This window comes from Bubalus kerabau, chromosome 23, assembly GCF_029407905.1.
Source record: "Bubalus kerabau isolate K-KA32 ecotype Philippines breed swamp buffalo chromosome 23, PCC_UOA_SB_1v2, whole genome shotgun sequence".
Classification (NCBI taxonomy): domain Eukaryota; kingdom Metazoa; phylum Chordata; class Mammalia; order Artiodactyla; family Bovidae; genus Bubalus; species Bubalus kerabau.
Genome location: NC_073646.1, coordinates 8,779,906 through 8,802,721, shown reverse-complemented (window position 1 = coordinate 8,802,721; position 22,816 = coordinate 8,779,906). Strand labels below are relative to the sequence as shown.

Here is a 22,816-nt window from a genome sequence, read left to right as displayed (position 1 = left end):
TGGTGGGCTACAGTCCTCGGGGTTGCAAAGAGCTGGACACAACTGAGCGACTAATCACAGCATAGACTGAAGAAATGTTGACTGGAAGGCTTTATGGCTGCCTCTTTTCATGTCTTTGGGATAAATACCTAGGAGTCAACTGGCAGGTTGGATTGTCAGTTCAGTCATTCAGTTGTGTCCGACTCTTTGCAACCCCATGGACTGCAGCATGCTAGGCTTCCCTGTGCATCACCAACTCCCAGAGTTTACTCAAACTCATGTGCATTGAGTCAGTGATGCCATCCAACTTCTCATCTTCTGTCATCCCCTTCTCCTGCCTTCAATCTTTCCCAGCTTCAGGGTCTTTTCAAAGGAGTCAGTTCTTCGCATCAGGTGGCCAAAGTATTGGAGTTTCAGCTTCAGCATCAGTCCTTTGAGTGAATATTCAGGACTGATTTCCTTTAGGATGGACTGGTTGGATCTCCTTGCAGTCCAAGGGACTCTCAAGAGTCTTCTCCAGCACCACAATTCCAAACCATGAATTCTTTGGCACTCAGCTTTCTTTATGGTCCAACTCTCACATAAGTAGACTACTGGAAACAGTGCCCTAATCTTAAGTGTAGTGGCTTGATGACTTTATTCTTTTCTTTTTTTTTTGATGACTTTTTACATGTAGCCATATCCTGCAACCACCATACAAACCAACACCAACTAACAGAATATTTCCAGCACCCCAAATTTCCCCTCACCATACCCCTTCTCCCTTCCCTGTCCAGTGGTAACCATGATGCCAAGTTCTAGCACCATTGATTAGTTTTTCCCCTTCTTGTAGTTGATGTAAATAAAATGTTTGTCATGTTGTCACATCTCAATAATTTGTTTTTTTATTGCTACAGAGCCCTGGAGAAAGAAATGGCAACCCACTTCATATTCTTGCCTGGAGAATTCCACGGACAGAGGAGCCTGGCGGGCTATAGTCCATGGGGTCGCAAAGAGTCGACACGACTGTGAAACTAACTTTCACTTTTCTTTGCTCTAGAGTATTCCACAGTATGATTATACTAAAAATAATTTAACCATTCTCCTGTTGATGGACACTTGAGCTATTTCTAAGGCTTTTGTTGTTGCTATTGCTATTAGTATATCCTATTACTTAAAAAAAAGAATAATTCAGACTTCCCTAGAGGTCCATTTGGAATCTGCCTGCCAATGCAGGAAACTCAGGTTCCATCCCCAGTCCACATGCCATGGGACAGCAAAGCTGGAACACCAAAACTGCTGAAGCCCTAGAGCCCATGCTCTGCAACAAGAGAAACCACTGTAATGAGAAGCCTAGGCACAACAAATAGAGAGTAGTTCCCACTTGCTGCAACTCGAGAAAGCCCATGCAGCCGCAAAGACCCGGTGCAGACAAAAATAAACTAAACAATTTTAAAAGAACATTAAAAAAATTTTTTTTAATTAGAGAAAGAATAATATGTTCCTACCTAAATAGTATGTTCCCAAAGCATTCTCAAACACCCGTATGACAACCTGGTAAGCATTTATTCAAAATATAAAGCTTTTAAAATTACCTGATTATTTCACAGCAGTGAATTTGTTAGTGGGAACTTTGTGAAGTAGGCATCGATATGGTACAGTATGTATGGCATATAATAATGTTGTATAAAATTATGTTTCCTTTGTACAATGAACTTGTACTGTAATATGATTAAACAATGAAATAATGTGTTAAGGTTACAAGGGAAATATCTAAAGTGGACCTAGTTTCAATAGCCCCCAACATACCTAGCCAACTTTGGAACCTATGAAAGGGTAAGTCTTCAGGGAAAGAATGGGTGAGATGAAATGAACAGCGTTTTTTTTTTTTTTTTAATTTATTTTATTTAAGTATAGTTGCTGTACAGTGTTGTGTTAAATTCTGCTGGACAGCAAAGTGACTCGGTTATATAGGTATACACATTCTTTTTCAAATTCTTTTCCATTAGTGTTTGTCACAGGAAATTGATATAATTCCATGTGCTATACAGTAGCATTGTTGTTTATCCAGTCTAAATATAATAGTTTACTTCCACCACCGGTCTCTAGCCTTTCCCATTCTATTGTTTTCCTCTATGTTGCATTGTTCCCTTAAGAAGGCCTTCTTACCTCTCCTTGCTGTTCTTTGGAACTCTGCATTCAATTGGGTATATCTTTCCCTTTCTCCTTTGCCCTTCGCTTCTCTTCTTTTCGCAGCTGTTGGGAAGGCCTTCTCAGACAACCACTTTGCCTTCTTGCATTTCTTTTTCTTGGGGATGGTTTTGGTCATCACCTTCTGTACAATGCTAAGAACCTCCGTCCATAGTTCTTCAGGCACTGTGTCTGTCGTATCTAATCCCTTGAATCTATTTGTCACCTGCACTGTACAATCATAAGAGATTTGATTTAGGTCATACTTGAATGACCTAGTGGTTTTCCCTACTTTCTTCAATTTGAGCCTGAATTTTGCAATAAGGAGCTGATGATCTGAGCCACAGTCAGCTCCTGGTCTTGTTTTTGCTGACTGTATAGAACTCTTCCATCTTTGGCTGTGAAGAATATAACCAATCTGATTTCAGTATTGGCCATCTGGTGGTGTCCATGTGTAGAGTTGTCTCTTGTGTTGTTGGAAGAAGGCATTTGCTATGACCAGTGCGTTCTCTTGGCAAAACTCTATTAGCCTTTGCCCTGCTTCACTTTGTGCTCCAAGGCCAAACTTGCCTGTTACTCTAAGTGTCTCTTGACTTCCTACTTTTGCATTCCAGTCCTCACAGAGTTGGACATGACTGAAGCGACTTAGCAGCAGCAGCAGCAGCATGATGAAAAGCACATCTTTTTTTCCCCCTTGGGTTCCAAAATCACTGTGAATGGTGACTGCCGTCATTAAATTAAGACGCTTGCTCCTTGGAAGAAAAGCTATGACAAACCTAGACAGGATATTAAAAAGAAGAGGCATCACTTTGCCAACAAATATACACATAGTCAAAGCTATGGTTTTTTCAATAGTCATGCACGGATGTAAGAGCTGGACCATAAAGAAGGCTGAGCATCAAAGAATTGATGCTTTCGAACTGTGGTGCTGGAGAAGATTCTTGAGAGTCCCTTGGACAGCAAGAAGATCAAGACAGTCAATCCTAAATGGGAAGATCCCCTGGAGAAGGAAATGGCAACCCACTCCAGGTATTTTTGTCTGGAAAATCCCTTGGACAGAGAAGCCTGGTGGGCTACAGTCCAAGGGGTCACAGAGATTTGGACACAACTGAATGACTAACACTTTCTTTCTTTATTCTTTGGAAGGACTGATGATGAAGCTCCAATACTTTGGCCACCTGTTGTGAAGGGCAGACTCATTGGAAAAGACCCTAATGCTGGGAAAGACTGAGGGCAAGAGGAGAAGCGGGCAGAGGATCAGATGACTGGATGGCATCACTGACTCAGTGGACATGAGTTTGAGCAAACTCAGGGAGATAGTGAAGGACAGGGAAGCCTGGTGTGGTGCAGTTCGTGGGGTTGCAAAGAGTCAGACACGACTTAGCAACTGAACAGCTACCAGGTGGCTGGTTCGGCAGTATAGAATCTGCCTGCCAATTCAGGGGGACACGGGTTCAATCCGAGTCGGGAAGATCCCCTGGAGAAAGAAATGGCAACCCACTCCTGTATTCTTGTCTGGAAATCCCATGGACAGAGGAGCCTGGCGGGCTACAGTCCACAGGGGTCTCAAAGAGTCAGACGCGACTTGGGGACTAAACAACAACTAATCCCATACTCCCAACCCATTCCTCCCATCCTCACCTCCCCCTTGGCAACCAAAGTCTGTTCTGTGTTCTCGGGTCTGTTTCCGTTTCATAGATAAACCCATTCTTGAGACGCACAGTGTTGAAATGGTAGACACTGATTTGGACCATGAAGGAGATCAGCCCTGGGATTTCTTTGGAAGGAATGATGCTAAAGCTGAAACTCCAGTACTTTGGCCACCTCATGTGAAGAGTTGACTCATTGGAAAAGACTCTGATGCTGGGAGGGATTGAGGGCAAGAAGAGAAGGGGACGACAGAGGATGAGATGGCTGGATGGCATCACTGACTCAACTCCGGGAGTTGGTGATGGACAGGGAGGCCTGGCGTGCTGCGATTCATGGGGTCGCAGAGAGTCGGACACGACTGAGCGACTTACCTGATCTGATCTGATCTGATCATCTATCTTATCTACCTACCTAGGAAAATATCATAGCGAACATTTGAGTGAAAGTCCAAGTACGAGGTGGGTTTTGCACAGTAATTCAGTAAAAGGTAGAGACTCCAAATTGCTGTAACCGCAGTCCTTGTTGCCATCTAACCCTAATCTGGAACCATACCTGGAGTAAACCTTTAAGCTATGCAAATGAGTGAGGATTCCAGACCCTGCCTTCGCAAGAGCTGGGGTAGGGAGGAGGGTGGTGGGAGGGAGCCTATAATAAGTGGAGGCTGAGAAGGGAAGGACCAGAACTCTTCCCCGTTACTGCTGGCTCTCCCAGATGCAGGGCCCTCTTTATGCTCAAAGACAACTGACTGTCTTGAGATTTGCCATGCTATCGAAGTCAAGGACACCTCAGAAACGGAAACGAAAGCCTGTGTATGGCCGGAGGACCAAAGGGTCAAATGGACCCCAATTGCCGAGACAGCTCTCCCCTAACACCCCCAGCACCAGCTTAGCCTGCAGGCGGTTCCTGGAAGCCTGGAGGAACACAAGACAAGGTATGCTCTTTGCAATGACGTTTTCCAACTCAATTGCTGGTTCATAAGAAAGCTGTTGATTTTAGGGAGGTAGATCTTGCCATGGGCCACCTTACAGAAATCTTAACTTTGCCTTCCAGAGCTGGTTTGTTTCTTCTCCAGGGAGGATGTAGGTCTGCATGCAAATACATCTTTTCCTTTGCAGTTGAGCCTCTGTCTCTCCTTCTCTTGCATTTGGTGGTTTCTCTTTGGAAGTTGAATTGACCAAATTGAGGTTGGGTGGAAAGAGAGGGGTGGGCACAGAGGTTAGTGGATGGGTGAAGAGGAAAGGCCGGTGGGTGCTTTATCAGTTGAACCAGGATCATGGCTAAAAGCGCTCCTCCACAGCACCAGGCTCCAACATGGGATGGGCACAGATGCCCAAGAGCAGTCATAATCACCCTTGAAAATCCCTTAAGTCACTTTTGTTACCTTTTTAAAATCCAGTTATCTTCCAAGGTAAGAACAAGATTACCTAATTGAGTACAGCTGAATTGTGTTTAGAAATGTCATTACTTTTCCCTCCTTCAAAAAAAAAAACTTCAAATCTGGAATCACCTCAGTCCAGAGCTGACGTTGTATAAGTTAACATGAAAATACTGAGCATTTGTTCTATCTCTGTAAGATCTGTTTCCTCCCTTGGTTTCATCTGAGGCTCGCGGCCCTTACTCCCATCCCTTTGAAACTGACATTCTGGGCATCACATAAACACCATCTTCAGCTTCCTTCTGCATATTTTTTTGTAGTCCCCCATTCCTTGGATGGGCTTCCCAGGCGGCACAGTGGTTAAAAAATACCCACCTGCGAATGCAGGAGACACAGGACACTCGATTCGGTTCGATCTCCAGGCCAGGAAGACCCCCTGGAGGAGGAAATGGCAACCTACTCCTGTATTTCTTGCCTGGGGAATCGCATGGACAGAGGCGCCTCATGGGCTACTGTCCATGGGGTCACAAAGAGTTGGACCCGACTGAGCCCACACGCAGTGGATAAGGGCTTTCCAGGTAGCGCTAGTGGTCAAGAACCTGCCTGCCAATGAGGGAGACAAAAGAGACGCTGGTTCTATCTCTGGGTTGGGAAGATCCCCTGGAGCAGGAAATGGCAACCCACTACAGTATTCTTATCTGGAGAATCCCCATGGACAGAAGAGCCTAGCTTCTTCAGTCCATTGACACAACTAAAGTGACTTAGTTTTACCTGCACAGGGAATTCAGCCTTCGGAACCCCACAGACAGGGAGAGGGTTGTGTGCCTGAGGGTGAGGTTGGAGTTGGGGATGTTGGAGGAAGGTGCTCCTTAGTGGGTGGGGTGCCTGCAAAGCTCTGCTAGTTCCCACAGCTGCCACAGACATCCTGGCTCAGAGAAACCTACAAACCCTACAAACGTATTGGTTTATTCCTTTAGGCAATATTTGAGTCTTTCCTGTGGATTCTAACTAGAATGAGATAAGGGCAGTTACTACCTTAAGGAGGATGGATACATTCTGCTGGAGGAGACAGAGGTTTTTTGTTTTTTAATCTATATTTAGCAAAATGTCAGCTCACATTGAGCACCTATGTGTACCAGGCCCTAGGGAATGGGGTTCTGCTTCATTGAAGAAACTCACATCTAGTAGGGAAAAGGTGAAACAGGGATTTTTGGCAAAACACCACTGACAGTCCAGTGGTTAAGACTCTGCACTTTCAATGCAGGGGGCGTGGGTTCGATCCCTGATCAGGGAACTAAGATCCTACATGCCATGCGGCACAGCCAAAAATTGAAAGGAAAAAAAAAAGGCAAAACACATAACAGGTGTTAAGTCCTACATGCCATGCGGCACAGCCAAAAATTGAAAGAAAAAAAAAGGCAAAACACATAACAAGTGTTAAGTCATCAGTTCTTTTAATCAACTGCCACGATGGCTGTGAAGAAGTATCAGGTACAGTGATGGGTGCTACAGAGGACCTTAAGAAAATGAAGGAAACATTTTGCATCATTTCTCTTAGTAAATCTTTGAAATCTAGTATATATTTCAGATAAATATGGAATACTTATGGGCTGCTAGGGTAAAGGATGGGGAGAAGTGATAGTTAAGGAGTTTAGGATGCACATGTACACACCTCTTCTTAATAGCTTCTGCTTCTGTTAGACCCATGCCATTTCTGTCCTTTATTGAGCCCATCTTTGCATGAAATGTTCCCTTGGTATCTCTAATTTTCCTGGAGAGATCGCTAGACTTTCCCATTCTATTCTTTTCCTCTATTTCTTTGCACTGATCACTGAGAAAGGCTTTCCTACCTCTCCTTACTATTCTTTGGAACTCGGCATTCAGATGGATATATCTTTGCTTTTCTCCTTTGCCTTTCCCTTCTCTTCTTTCCTCAGCTATTTGTAAGGCCTCCTCAGACAACCATTTTGCCTTTCTTCTTTCATTTTTGCATTTCTTTTTCTTGGGGATGGTTTTGATCCCTGCCTCCTGTACAATGTCAGGAACCTCTATCCATAGTTCTTCAAGCACTCTATCAGATCTAATCCCTTGAATCTATTTCTCAATTCCCCTGTATAATCCTAAAGGATTTGATTTAGGTCATACCTGAATGGTCTAGTGGTTTTTCCCTACTTTCTTCAATTTATGTTGAATTTGGCAATAAGGAGTTCATAGTCTGTGCCACAATCAGCTCCCAGTCTTGTTTTTGCTGACTGTATAGAACTTCTCTATCTTTATCTGCAAAGAATATAATCAGTCTGATTTTGGTGTTGACCATCTGGTGATGTCCATGTGTAGAGTCTTTTCTTGTGTTGTTGGAAGAGGGTGTTTGCAATGACCAGTGCGTTCTCTTGACAAAACTCTATTAGCCTTTGCCCTGCTTCATTCTGTACTCCAAGGCCAAATTTGCCTGTTACTCCAGGTGTTTCTTGACTTCCTACTTTTGCATTCCAGTCCCCTATAATGAAAAGGACATCTTTTGGGGGTGTTAGTTCTAGAAGGTCTTGTAGGTCTTCATATTAAGAAGAGGTGGCAAGAATATACAGAAGAGCTATACAAAAAAGATCTTCACGACCCAGACAATCACAATGGTGTGATCACTCACCTAGAGCCAGACATCCTGGAATGCGAAGTCAAGTGGGCCTTAGGAAGCATCACTATGAACAAAGCTAGTGGAGGTGATGGAATTCCATTTGAGCTATTCCAAATCCTGGAAGATGATGCTGTGAAAGTGCTGCACTCAATGTGCCAACAAATTTGTAAAACTCAGCAGTGGCCATGGGACTGGAAAAGGTCAGTTTTCATTCCAATCCCAAAGAAAGGCAATGCCAAAGAATGCTCAAACTACTACACAATTGCACTCATCTCACATGCTAGTAAAGTAATGCTCAAAATTCTCCAAGCCAGGCTTCAGCAATACGTGAACCATGAACTTTCAGATGTTCAAGCTGGATTTAGAAAAGGCAGAGGAACCAGAGATCAAATTGCCAACATCCACTGGATCATGGAAAAAGCAAGAGAGTTCCAGAAAAACATCTATTTCTGCTTTGTTGACTATACCAAAGCCTTTGACTGTGTGGACCACAACAAACTCTGGAAAATTCTGAAAGAGATAGGAATACGAGACCACCTGATCTGCCTCTTGAGAAATCTGTATGCAGGTCAGGAAGCAACAGTTAGAACTGGACATGGAACAACAGACTAGTTCCAAATAGGGAAAGAAATACGTCAAAGCTGTATATTGTCACCCTGTTTATTTAACTTATATGCAGAGTACATTATGAGAAACGCTAGGCTGGAAGAAGCACAAGCTGGAATCAAGATTGCTGGGAGAATTATCAATAACCTCAGATATGCAGATGACACTATCCTTATGGCAGAAAGTGAAGAAGAACTGAAGAGCCTCTTGATGAAAGTGAAAGAGGAAAGTGAAAAAATTGGCTTAAAACTCAACATTCAGAAAACTAAGATCATGGCATGTGGTCCCATCACTTCATGGGAAATAGATGGAGAAACAATGGAAACAATGACAGACTGTATTTTGGGGGGCTCCAAAATCACTGCAGATGGTGACTGCAGCCGTGAAATTAAAAGACGCTTTCTCCTTGGAAGAAAAGTTATGACCAACCTAGACAGCATGTTAAAAAGCAAAGACATTACTTTCCAACAAAGGCCTGTCTAGTCAAAGCTGTGGTTTTTCCAGTAGTCATGTATGGACATGAGAGTTGGACTATAAAGAAAGCTGAGCGCCGAAGATTTGATGCTTGTGAACTGTGGTGTTGGAGAAGACTCTTGAGAGTCCCTTGGACAGCAAGAAGATCCAACCAGTCCATCCTAAAGGAAATCAGTCCTGAATATTCACTCGAAGGACTGATGCTAAAGCTGAAGCTCCAATACTTTGGTCACCTGATGCGAAGAACTGACTCATTTGAAAAGACCCTGATACTGGGAAAGATTGAAGGCAGCAGGAGAAGGGGATGACAGAGGATGAGAGGGTTGGATGGCATCACTGACTCCATGGACATGAGTTTGAGTAAACTCCGGGAGTTGGCAATGGACAGGGAGGCCTGGTGTGCTGCAGTGCATGGGGTCACAAGGAATCGGACACGACTGAGCAACTGAACTGAACTGAACTATACACCCCGCTATATTTAAAATGGATAACTAACAAGGACTTACTGTATAGCACATGGAATCTGCCCAGATTATGTGCCAGCCTGGATGGGAGGGGACTTTGGGGGAGAATGGATACATGTTTATGTATGGGTGAGTCCCTTCTCTGTTCTCCTGAAACTATGGAAACGTTGTTAATCCGCTATGCCTGTGTGAGTGCTAAGTCATGTCCAACTCTTTTGCAACCTCACTGTAGCCCTCCAGGCTTCTCTGTCCATGGGATTCTCTAGGCAAGAATTCTGGAGTGGGTTGCCATGCCCTCCTCCAGGGGATCTTCCTGACCCAGGGATCAAACCTGCGTTGCTTGTGTCTCCTGCATTGGCAAGCAGGTTCTTTACCACTAGTTCCATTTGAGAAGCCCCCCAGCGCTCCCGCCCAGCCAATATGAAATAAAAATTTGTTTTTCTTTTTTAAAGAAAGTGAATGATGTCACCTGGGACAAACGTTGGATGGGCATCTCCAGAAAGTCCTTGAGGCCTTCAGATTTAAGATGAGGTGGAAAGGCAGGCAGGGAGGGTCCAGATAAAGCAAGGTGGTATCTAGAAGGTTCTTAAGGGAGTTATCCCATCACATTTGAAAGGATGACTCTGGTTATGGTGGGAGGAGTGGCTTAGACCTGGGAGTGTCTGAATGGATGGGCCTGGAAAACTGGGGCCTCCCTGGGAGGGTAGAGGGGAAAGAGAGTCAAAGAGATGAACAGGAGGGTGAGAAAGAACATTGGCATGAACTTGGGCAGGCAGGGATGGACAGAGGCAGGTGACTCATTAGGAGCTCTTAGGAGGCAGAATAGAGTTCCAGGCAGGAAGAGAGGATAAGGCATATGATGGACAGACTTGGGCTTGACCCATCTAGGAATACTGGGCTACCTGGAGGTTGTTCCAGTGAAGTACCTGCATGGTACTCAGCAATCTTTTGAGAGCTGGAGATGAAAAGTGCTAACTAAACTCTTTGTTGTTGCTGTTATTTAGTCACTAAGTCGTGTCCAGCTCATTTGTGACCTCATGGACTGTAGCCCACCAGGCTTCTCAGTCCATGGGGTTCCCAGGCGAGAATACTGGAGTGGGTTGGTTGCCATTTCTTTCTCCAGGACATCTTCCTGGCCTAGGGATTGAACTCATGGCTCCTGCATTGGCAGGTGGATTCTTTACCACTGAGCCACCAGGGAAGCACAACTAAACCCATGAATTCGATTAATCTTCATAATAACCCTCTAACCTTGTGCTTCAAGCCAAACTTTCTGCCATAATGGAAATGTTCTATATCAGGGCTGCCCAGAACAGCAGCCACAGGCCCCTGGCAGCTGGGCCTTTGAAATATAAATAGTGCGACTGAGGAGCTGAACATCTAATTGAATTTAATTTGAATTAATTCAAGTTTAAGAACTGATGCTTGATTCTGTTACTGAAGAAATTTTAAGTGTTTTTGAAATAACTTGGTTATATAGTTCTACTTTTGAATATTGATATTATCTTCAAAGGAAATTTGAAATACATAGAAATACCATTTAAACTGTTCTTGATAACATTTTGACTAATTTTTCAAGGGCAAATTTTTTGAAATCTAAATGGACATCAAGTATTTCCCAATGAAATTTTGACATCTAAATTGAGATATGTTGTAAATGTGAAATATAGGCCAGATTTTGAAGATTTACCGAGAAAAATTATGTATGTAAAGTGTCCCATTATTAATTTTTTATGTCAATTACCTATTGAAATGATAAACTTGGAGGGACTTCCTAGGCGATTCAGTGGTTAGGACTCCTGTCACTTTCACTGACGGGACCCAGGTTCAAACCCTAGTTGGGGAACTAAAGTCCTGCAAGCTGTATACTGTGGCCAAAAAGAAAATGAGATAAGCTTAGATATAATTGAGTTAAATGAAGTATATTTATTACATATAAATAATATTTAAATGGTAATTGCCAAAGCCTGCTAACTGGTCTCTCTGTTGTTATTGCTGTTGCTCAGTCGCTAAGTTGCGTCTGACTCTTTGCGACCCCATGAACCGTAGCACGCCAGGCTCCCCTGTCCTTCACTATCTCCCGAAGTTCGCTCAAACTCATGTCCATAGAGTCAGTGATGCTATCTAACCATCTCATCCTCTGCCACCTGTGGTCTCCCTGCTCCAGGGCCAAATCTCCTCCAACAGCCAGAGATATTTTTAAAAGTGTAAATCTGACCATGCTATTCCCTGTCTAAAACACTTCAATGGCTTCTCCATTCCAAATATATCAAATGTAAATTCTTTCTCATGGCCTGGCACTCATTTGATGCTCATTCAAATATTTGTTGAAAAAATAATGGGGAAAAAAATTTTTTTTGTTTGTTTCAAACCTATGTGTTTTAAACTTAAAGACATTTTAAATTGAAAAATTTTAAACACTTAAAATTTATTATTCATGGGGATTCCCTGGCGGTCCAGTGATTAAGACTTGGTGTTTTCACTGCTGGGACCTGGGTTCAGTCCTTGGTTGAAGAACTTAGGTCCTAAAAGCCAAAAAATTATTACTCAGGATAACATCCCATCTGCAATAGAAGTCCATTTTCATGAATCATCTCCATCACTGGGTATTCATCCTTTAAGTTTTCAACTATGGTCTATTTGCTGGGTGAAAAAGTACCTTGTTTTAATTTAGATTTCTTTGCTAGTAACTAGGTTGGCTACCTTCTGTTTGTTCATTATTTACTATTTGGTTTTATGGCCAAATTAATTAATAAAACTTTGTTTTTATCGAAAAATATTCTTTTCCGCAAGAAGGATTTCCATCCTTTGTCTATGTCATGACTATTTTTTCTCTATCATTCATTGACTTAACAACAATGATTTTTGTTTGTTTATTTCATGAGTATTTTTTCCCTATTTGCCATTTGTTGGCTTAACAAGAATATATATATATATATATATATATTTTTTTTTTTTTTTTAATTTGGCTGCACTGCTCAGATTCAGGATCCGAGTTCCCTGACCAGGGATTGAAAGTGCAGAGTCCTAACCACTGGACTTTCAGGGAATTCCCAACTAAATATTTTGAAAAATAATCTTCTAGAAGAAAATGAATGCTTGCAAATAAATCTAATTAATTTAAAATACAAGCTAAGAAAAAGATTGGTGTGTGTGTATTAGGAAAATGATTGATAAAGAAGAATAAATAGTAGTTGATATTTATATGGCAGGCTTCCCTGGTGGCTCAGTGGTAAAGAACCCACCTGCCAATGTAAGAGATGTAGATTCGATTGCTGGATTAGGAAGATCCCCTGGAGAAGGAAATGACAGCCCACTCAGATATTCTTGCCTGGGAAATTCCATGGACAGAGAAGCCTGGTGGGCTATAGTCCATGGGGTTGCATACAACTTAGCAACTAAACAATAACAAGAACAATTTACCTGGTAAGTGCCATTTTACCCAGAGCATTCTGCATCTTCGGTCTTTTTTTTTTTTTTTGTAAAGGTTCAGATATTAAATAGTTTGGACCACACAATCTGTCTCAACCACTCCAATGTGCTACCCTAAGAGCCACAGGCAATAAATGAATGGCTGTGGCCCTGTTCCAATAAACCTTATTAATGGATACTGAAATGTAAAGTTTCATAATTTTTGAAAATACTATTCACTGATCTTTTTCCCCCAACCGTTGACAAAAAATGTAAAAACCATTCTTCATTCTCGGGCTATACAAAAACAGGAAGTAGACCAGAAAAATGTGGCCCACGGGCTATAGTCGGCCAACCCTTGCTTTATCGCTTTTGAACTTGACTGTAGCTCAGTGAGATTGACGGAAGCAGGATTCTCCGCTTTCAACGCATGCAGAGGCAGGTTCAGGGAGGAGAGGGCACAGAGCTGATTGGGTTCTGCCCTGTGGCTCACAGATGCTCAAAGGAGAAGCCAACAGCAAACAGTTCATTGGAAGCCAAAAGCTTTTATTCAAATCCAAACTGTTACAGGTTTAGAAACTTAAGTTTGTAATGAATTTAAAGTTTTAACAAATTCCTCCCAAGACTAAATACTTCAAAGAAAGAATACCATGTCCCTTTGAGAATAGTTATTTGAATACTTTGCTTGCCAAACTGGATCCCGTCAGGGCTACCCACTTTAAACTCAGCAGGTGGGTTTTTCTTTTTAATGTTTATTTCTTCATTTGGCTGTGATGGGTCTCAAGTGTGGCATGCAGGATCTTCAGTTGCTGCCTTCAGAATCTTTGGTTGGGTCCTCTGGGATCTAGTTCCCTAAGCAGGGATCCAACCTGAGTCCCCTGCATTGGGAGCAATTAAGTCAACCAAGCGGTGGAGCCCCAGCTTCAGAGTGTAGACAGACTTAGAATCCTGGTCCTAACACTTGCTGTGTGACTTTGGACAAACTACTGCCAACCTCTGCATAAACCAATCAGCTCTTAGTGTTGTCGTTTTTCAAATCTCAATCAATGACATAAAAATATGGGTCAAACCTCACTTTTTGTCCTCATGTGAAGTAATACAAATTGCTTGTTCTTGTTTGTTTAGTCGCTAAGTTGTGTCCAAATCTTTTGCAACCCCATGGACTGTAGCTGGCCAGTTCCTCTGTCCGTGAGATTTCCCAGGCAAGAATACTGGAGTGGGTTGCCATTTCCTTCTCCAGGGGATCTTTCCAGACCAGGAATTGAACCCAAGTCTCCTGCATTGGCAGGTGGATTCTTTAATGCTAAGCCAGCAGGGAAGCCCAAATTCCTTTGACCCCCACATTTATTTAAGGCTCCAGTAATCTCAAGGCTCATAGGACCAAGAGGCCTGAAGAAGACTTAGTGTGTCTCTACTCTGACCCCACCTGAGCAGGTAAACAGAAATAATCCGCCTTCCATTGTCAAGGGTAATTTTGAATGATTAAACTTTATAAATGTTGCCAAGTCTTCAGGAACACAACCTGCCCAGAAAATATGGGAGCCTGGAATCCATCTTACCCAGCTAGTGTGAAAAGTGGAGTTAAAAGTAAAAAAAAGTAACAGGACTTCCCTGATGGTCCAGTGGCCAATGCAAAGGACCTGGGTTTAACAGGTTTGATCCCTGGTCTGGGAACTAAGATTCCACATGTGTGCAATCAAAAAGTAAAATTTGAAAAATAAGTTTTAAAAAAAAGTAAGGAAAGTAGCTGGCACAGGGTGGGCCAGGCTAAATAATGGCTGTTTGTATTAGTTCAGTGGCGGAGTATTAATCCAGGAATTTCTGGGATGTGGGTTTTGAAATTTGACAGGCCTGCCTGAGTTAGAGCAAGCTGATGTGACCTCCTATGGAGCGGGGCTAAAGCTGCAACAGTAGAAATCTTTTGTGTCTTGTTTTGTTTGAAATAACAGCTTTAGTGAGATATCGTCTACATACTGCACAACTCTCCTAGGTATATAATTAATTAGTTATTTTTTGGCTGTGCTGGGTCTTCACTGCTGCAGATGGGTTCTGGTTGTGGTGTCTCTTCCTTGCAGTGGCTTCCCTTGCGGTGGCTTCTCTCTTGCAGAGCACAGGCTCCAGGGCGTTCTGGCACCCGGGCTTAGTTGCTCCACTGAACCCACATCTCCTGCGTCTCCTGCATTGTAGGCGAATTCTTTACCGCTGAGCCACGGGGATTGTCCAGCCTGTCCTGAGTGCTTCCCACGAATTCATCTACGTGTCCTAACAACCCCACGGGCAGAGAGCTGTGCTTGCGGTTGTCTAATGTGTGCATAGTACCAAGTGTGAGGCAAGGGATCAGAGTTGGGCAGGGTCAGAGAGAAGGGAGAAGGTGGAAGGGAGAAGGGAGAAGGTGGAAGGGAGAAGGGAGAAGGGAGGATCAGGGAGAAGGGAGAAAGTCAACAGTGGGGCGGGGGTGGGGGAGGCAGAGGAATTTTTAGGATGTTCATTTTGATAGTGGGGGAGGGGGATACTCATCCCTATGCATTTGTAAAACCGATAGAACTGTACAAAGAATGAACGTCATCTATTTGGTGCATGGCTGCGCTGGGTCTTGATTGTGGCATGTGGGATCTAGTTTCGTGACCAGGGGTGGAATCTGGGCCCCCCAGGCAGTTGGAGCACGGAGTCTTAGCCACTGGACCACCAGGGAAGTAGCAAGAGTGAACTTTTAATGCACACAAATTGTGTTAAAAGTCAAGAGGGATATTGAGGCAGGGTGGTCCCAGGACAAAATGCAGACAGTAACAAATGAATCCAACTATATACTACAAGTATTTGACAAAAGCTCACTGAAGGGGGCGGGAGAAAATAGAAGCTGACTTAAATGACTTTGGACAATGGCATTTTTAATGGAAACTATGAAGCTAAAATCAAAGCACTGGACATTTTTGAAAAAGGTAGAGGGTAGGGTGTAAATGGAGAAGGCAATGGCACCCCACTCCAGTACTCTTGCCTGGAAAATCCCATGGACGGTGGAGCCTGGTAAGCTGCAGACCATGGGGTCGCGAAGAGTCGGACACGACTGAGCGACTTCACTTTCACTTCTCCCTTTCATGCACTGGAGAAGGAAATGGCAACCCACTCCAGTGTTCTTGCCCAGAGAATCCCAGGGACAGGGGAGCCTGGTGGGCCGCCGTCTATGGGGTTGCACAGAGTCGGACACGACGGAAGTGACTTAGCAGCAGGGTGTAAAACCCAGCCCAAGAACCTCTGTCCACTCTTGCTCCTGTACGGTAACAAAGGCTCTGTCTGTGCACACCGCCCTGTGATGAGACAAGTGTCTGCCAAGAGTGGCACTTCTATTTCAAACAAAGGGGCTGTGTAGGCGAGTCCTGGCCCTGCCTACGACCTGGAGCCATTACCCCACTTTACAGACGGGCAAGCCAAGACAGAAGAGGAGGTTAACTGATCCAAGAACTGGCCCAATGAAGGGTCAAGGTTTAGCTTCTGGAAGTAACTCAAAATACCTAGGAACAGATGAATAGAGAAATAAAAGTTGTACGTCCTGCCATGGAATTTTATTCAGCCAGAAAAAGGACCTACACAGTGATACACGCCATCTTGATGAACCTTGAAGATAACAGGCTGAGTGAAATAAGCCAGACACAAAAGGCCACATATGCTCTGATTCCATTTATGTGAAATGTTCAGAATAAGTTTATCCACAGAGACAGAAAGCAGATTCGTGGTTGCCAAAGGCTGTGGTGACAGGAAATATGGACTTAGTGCATGCGTGCTAAGTCATTTCAGCTGTATCCAACCCTTTGCGACCCTATGGACCATAGCCCACCAGGCTCCTCTGTCCATGGGATTCTCCAGGCAAGAATACTGGAGTGGGTTGCTATGTCCTTCTCCAGGGAGGAGGGATCAAACCTGTGTCATCTATGTCTCCTGCATTCGTAGGCAGGTTCTTTACCACTTAAGGCCACCTGGGAAGCCCCAGTGGGTAGAGGATTTGGGGGGAGAAATGAAAATATTCAATTGGCCATGGTGATGGTTGTACAAATCTCTGAATACACCTGAATTAATGATACACCTAGGAGGACTTCCCAGTGGTCCAGTGGTTAAGAATCCACCTGCCAATGCAGTGGATATGGGTTCCATCCCTGGCCCAGGAAGATTGCACATGCCGCGGGGCAACTAAGCCCATGCCCATGAGCCTAGAGCCTGTGCTCCACAGCAAGAAGCCTGAGCACCAGGACCAAGAGTAGCCACGACTCACCACAGCTAGAGAGGGCCCGTGTGCAGAAACAAAGACCCGGTGCAGCAGTAAATACATAAAAGATTTATGCAGAACTACACAAAGGTCCATCCAGTCAAGGCTATGGTTTTTCCTGTGGTCATGTATGGATATGAGAGTTGGACTGTGAAGAAAGCTGAGCACCGAAGAATTGATGCTTTTGAACTGTGGGGTTGGAGAAGACTCTTGAGAGTCCCTTGGACTGCAAGGAGATCCAACCAATCCATTCTAAAGGAGATCAGTCCTGGGTGTTCTTTGGAAGGACTGATGCTAAAGCTCCACCTGAATTAATTAGAAACTCCAATACTCTGGCCACCTCATGCGAAGAGTTGACTCATTGGAAAAGACTCTGATGCTGGGAGGGATTAGGGGCAGGAGGCAAAGGGGATGACAGAGGATGAGATGGCTGGATGGCATCACCGACTCAATGGACATGAGTCTGGGTGAACTCCAGGAGTTGGTGATGGACAGGGAGGCCTCAGTTCAGTTCAGTTCAGTCACTCAGTCATGTCCAACTCTTTGCTACCCCATGAATCATAGCATGCCAGGCCTCCCTGTCCATCACCAACTCCCGGAGTTGGTCCACTGACCATCCATCATGGTCCATTGAGTCAGTGATGCCATCCAGCCATCTCATCCTCTGTCATCCCCTTCTCCTCCTGCCCCCAATCCCTTCCAGCATCAGAGTCTTTTCCAATGAGTCAACTCTTCCCATGAGGTGGCCAAAGTACTGGAGTTTCAGCTTTAGCATCATTCCTTCCAAAGAAATCCCAGGGCTGATCTCCTTCAGAATGGACTGGTTGGATCTCCTTGCAGTCCAAGGGACTCTCAAGAGTCTTCTCCAACACCACAGTTCAAAAGCATCAATTCTTTGGCGCTCAGCCTTCTTCACAGTCCAACTCTCACATCCATACATGACCACTGGAAAAACCATAGCCTTGACTAGATGGACCTTTGTTGGCAAAGTAATGTCTCTGCTTTTCAATATGCTATCTAGGTTGGTCATAACTTTTCTTCCAAGGAGTAAGCATCTTGTGCTGCAGTTCATGGGGTCGCAAAGAGTCGGACACGACTAAGCGACTGAACTGAACACCTCAAAGAGGGGAGTTCTTAAAAAACAAACAGCCTTTCCTGGGATGGTGATGCTGAAGGCCCTGGGACCATGTTCTGAGAACCTGCTTTGGGATGACTTGTATAATGTGGGTCAGAAAGTGCTAGAGAAGTTCTGGTGACCCCCGGGGGAAAAGGGGACAAAAGAGTTTTTCCATAGTGCCAGCTCTGGCAGAACCTGGGAGCCCATTGTACCCTGGAGGAGGCAACCAAGAAAAATGGTACTAGGGTGGAGGTCCCAGATAAGGGCCCCTTGGACCCCCCACCACCAACCAAGACTTGAGAGCCCTGGGTTCTCAGCCTTCTCATCTCAGGTTCCCTGGAGCTCTGCTCTAATGCTATATGGTTTTGATATGTTTCCTCCAGATGTTATTATTACAGTATTATATGCACATGATAAAATTATTATATGCACAGAAAAAATTCAAACAGTACAGCAGGAATTGACACACTTTCCATTAAGGGCCGAGTAAGTCCTTGGTAAGTACTTTCGGCTTTGCGGGCCTTGTGTATGACCTCTGATCTCTATTGCAGCTATTAATTTTGTCTTCATCTGGTGAAAGTAGTGATAGATAACACACATATGAATGAATGCTGTGTTCCAACAAAACTTAATTTTTTTAAATAATTTTATTTATTTATTTATATTCCTCTTTGGCTGTACTGGGTCTACATCGCTGCCAGGGCTTTTCTCTAGTTTTGGCGAGCAGGGGCTATCTTCCATTGCCGTGCACAGGCCTCGTGGGCTTCTCATTGTGGTAGATTCTCTTGTTTCAGAGCATGGGCTCTAGAGCACAGCCTCAATAGTTTTGGTACAAGGGTCCAATTGTTCTGAGGCAAGTGGGATCTTCTCGCATCAGGGATCGAACCCATGTCTCCTGCAATGGCAGGAGGATTCTTTACCACTGAGCCACCAGGGAGGCCAAAATTTAATTTTTTAATATGGAAATTTACAATTTGTGTTTAGTTCAGCTACTCAGTCGTGTCCGACTCTTTGCGATGCCATGGACTGCAGCACGCCAGGCTTCCCTGTCCATCACCAACTCCTGGAGTTTGCTCAAACTCATGTCCATTAAGTCAGTAATGCCATCCAACCATCTCATCCTCTGTTGTCCCCTTCTCCTCCCACCGTCAATCTTTCCCAGCATCAGGCCTTTTCCAATGAGTCAGTTCTTCGCATCAGGTGGCCAAAGTATTGGAGTCAGCTTCAGCATCAGTCCTTCCAGTGAATATTCAGGACTGATTTCCTTTAGGGTGCACTGGTTGGATCTCCTTGCAGTCCAAGGGACTCTCAAGACTCTTCTCCAACACGACAGTTCAAAAGCATCCATTCTTTGGCACTCAGTTTTCATTATAGTCCAACTCTCACATCCAGACATGACCACTGGAAAGACCACAGCTTTGACTAGACAGGCCTTTGTTGGCAAAGTAATGTCTCTGCTTTTTAATATGCTGTCTAGGTTGGTTATAACTTTTTTTTCAAGGAGCAAGTGTCTTTTAATTTCACCATCCGCAGTGATTTTTGGAGCCCAAGAAAATAAAGTTTATCACTGTTTCCATTGTTTCCCCATCTATTTGCCATGAAGTGATGGGACTGGATGCCGTGATCTTAGTTTTTTGAATGCCGGGTTTTCAGTCAACTTTTTCACTTTCCTCTTTCACTTTCATCAAGAGGCTCTTCAGTTCTTCTTTGCTTTCTGCCATAAGGGTGGTGTCATCTGTGTATCCAAGGTTGTTGATATTTCTCCTGGCAATCTTGATTCCAGCTTGTGCTTCATCCAGCCCAGCGTTTCTCATGATGTACTCGGCATATAAGTTAAATAAGCAGGGTGACAATATACAGCCTTGACGTACTCCTTTCCCGATTGGGAACCAATCTGTTGTTCCATGTCCGGTTCCAACTGTTGTTTCTTGACCTGCATACAGATTTCTCAGGAGTAAGGTAATGTGGTCTGGTATTCCCATCTCTTTAAGAATTTGTGTTAGTTCAGATGTATAGCAATTATCTACTTTATATATAGTAGTATTGTATATATGGGACTTTCCCAGTAGCTTAGCAGATCGAGACTCTGGTTCGATTCTTGGGTCAGGAAGATCCCCTGGAGGAAGAAATTGCAACCCACTCCAGTATTCTTGCCTAAAAATCCCATGGACAGAGGAACTTGGTGGGCCACAGTCCAGTGAATGGACAGGACTGAATGATTAAGTACAGCACATTATATATATATATATATATATATATATATATATATATATATATATATATCTCAAGCTCAGTCTCCCAGTTTATCTCTTACTCCTTGAAATAAACCTTATTTTTAAAAGCAAGTACTTGCATTTTTGGCCAGTGGGCCTTAGTTTACTAATTCCTGTGGAAAAGTAAAGTTAAAAAAAAAAAAAAATAAACATGGAATCTCTTCCTGTTCCCAAATTCCTCCAAGGAAACCACTGTTAATTTTCTTGCATATTAGTATTGTGGCTAAAAGCACAAAAGTCAAGTTTTTATATAAAGGCAAAATAAAATAAGCCAGGTGGCATCATAATTTTCAGTGAAACCCAAAAAGCCCAAACCGTTTTTTTACTTCCTTAAATACCTTGAATGTAACAGATTAAAAACATACTTTTTTAAAATATATTTTTATTTGGCTGTGCTGGGTCTTAGTTGTGGTATGTAGGATCTAGTTCCCCGACCAGGGATCGAACCCATCCCCACTGCCTGCGGAACACAAATTCTTAACCACATCACCACCAGGGAAGTCCGATTTTTTGTTTTTTGTTTTTTTTTCATAATTTTACTTATTTATTTTATTTATTTTTGGCTGCGCTGGGTCTTCGTTGCTGTGAGAGCTTTCTCTAGCTGCAGCGAGTGGGAGCTACTCTCTAGGTGTGGTGTGAGGGCTTCTCATTGCGGTGGCTTCTCTTGTTGAGCATGGGCTCTAGGGCTTGTGGGCTCAGTACTTGTAGTTCCTGGGCTCCGGAAATCAGGCTCAATTGTTGTGGTGCATGTGCTTAGTTATTCCCAAGCATCTGGGATCCTCCCGGATCAGGGATCGAACCTGTGTCTCCTGCATTGGCAGGCAGATTCCTTACCACTGAGCCACCACGGAAGCCCCCCCACGTTATTATTATTTTTTTTTAATTGATAAAGCAAGTCAGAGTTGATAAATAACAATGGAAACGATTTAACATAAATGGTTCCTATCTTTAGGATAACTTAGTAGATGTTCCAAAAATGTGTGTTGCATCATTTGATTTTAAAAAATACTCCAGAATGATAAGCATTCTCCTACAGAATCAGGGCAGTTCAAGTTAAATTTGGCCCAGTTAATTTAACCCAACATTTGAGCATCCATGTAGATTTATTAATTGCAGATTTATCTTCTTTGTCCTCTGCTTTTGAATTTCTACTCTCAGAGTATCTAAGAACTGAATTCTGTATTAATTTACCACTGCCTGCTTGCATTTATCTTCTTGGGACATTACTTCAAGTCAACAGCAGAATTAATCCAGGAAAAAACAAGGTTTTTAGGACTCAGCTAACAAGGACAGTCTTTCTCTAGGCCTTGAACATTTTTATTGTAAGAAAAAAATATCTTGATAACACCAAATCCTGAAACACATTGTTCCTTGCCATTTAAAGATACTATAGTTGTTTAAAAAAAAAAAAAGAAGAAATTCAAAAGGCTCTCTCAAAATGTAGATTCTTAAAGTATTGACAAGAATTTCCTTTCTACTTTCCTTTGGTTGATGTGCTGAGCAGGAACAGAGATTATTTATGAATAAAAACTACTCTAAAGAAATAATTATTAATATGGGATATTATCTTAAAAAATCCCCAGGGTGCCTGGCACATAGTAACTGCTTAATAAAAGTTGTCCATTTTGTATGTAATTTTCTTTAAAAGGGACCTCAGTGTTCTCAAGTTGGTTGCCTCAGAACCTGAGACTCTTTCCCTATCAACCTTGATACCAAATGCCATTATTTTAATTAATTTAAATTCCCTGAGATCCCATCTGGCAGATAAAATCCAGTTGCTGCTTGCAACAGTCACTGAACTCCAAACAGTGGTGCAAAAAATCTGCTTGTTGCCAGCGTGTGTATTCAGTGAGTCAATCAAAATATTACTCTGTGTAACTTCCCTGGTGGTCCAGTGGCTAAAACTCCACATTCCCAATGCAGGGGGTTCAATCCCTGGTCAGGGCACTAGATTCCCACAGGCCACGACTAGGGCTTCCCTGGGGGCTCAGATGGTAAAGAATCTGCCTCCAATGCAGGAGACCGGGGTTTCATCCTTGAGTAGGGAAAATCCCCTGGAGAAGGGAATGGCTACCCACTCCAGTATTCTTGCCTGGAGAGTTCCATGGACAGAAGAACCTGGAGGGTTACAGTCTGTGGGTTTGCAAAGAGTTGAACACGACGGAGCGACTAACACTTTCACTTACCATGCCACAACTATGACCCAGGGCAACCAAATAAATAAACATTAAAAAAAAATTTTTCCTGAGCAAGAACTATGGAAGGAAAGACTTATTTCCCGACCAGCCATAGAGCCTAGTATTAATAGCTTAGCTGTGCCCTGTGTCCATGTGTCCTAAGAGATGGGAGACAGGGGATCCAAGGATGTGACAACCTCACTGGCCAGGGGACCCACATCATGGCCTTGA

General features: G+C 43.4%; 1 protein-coding gene across 1 annotated transcript in view; it reads left to right on the top strand.

The window, feature by feature from the left end:
- Positions 1–4,457: 4,457 nt before the first annotated feature.
- The window catches only part of USP7 (ubiquitin specific peptidase 7), an 81,532-nt gene continuing 63,173 nt past the window's right edge, over positions 4,458–22,816 (top strand). The window contains exon 1 of the mRNA XM_055562487.1: positions 4,458–4,729. Within this exon, the coding sequence (XP_055418462.1) occupies positions 4,510–4,729 (220 nt within the window). The 5' untranslated portion in view covers positions 4,458–4,509. The remainder of the gene's footprint in view (positions 4,730–22,816) is intronic.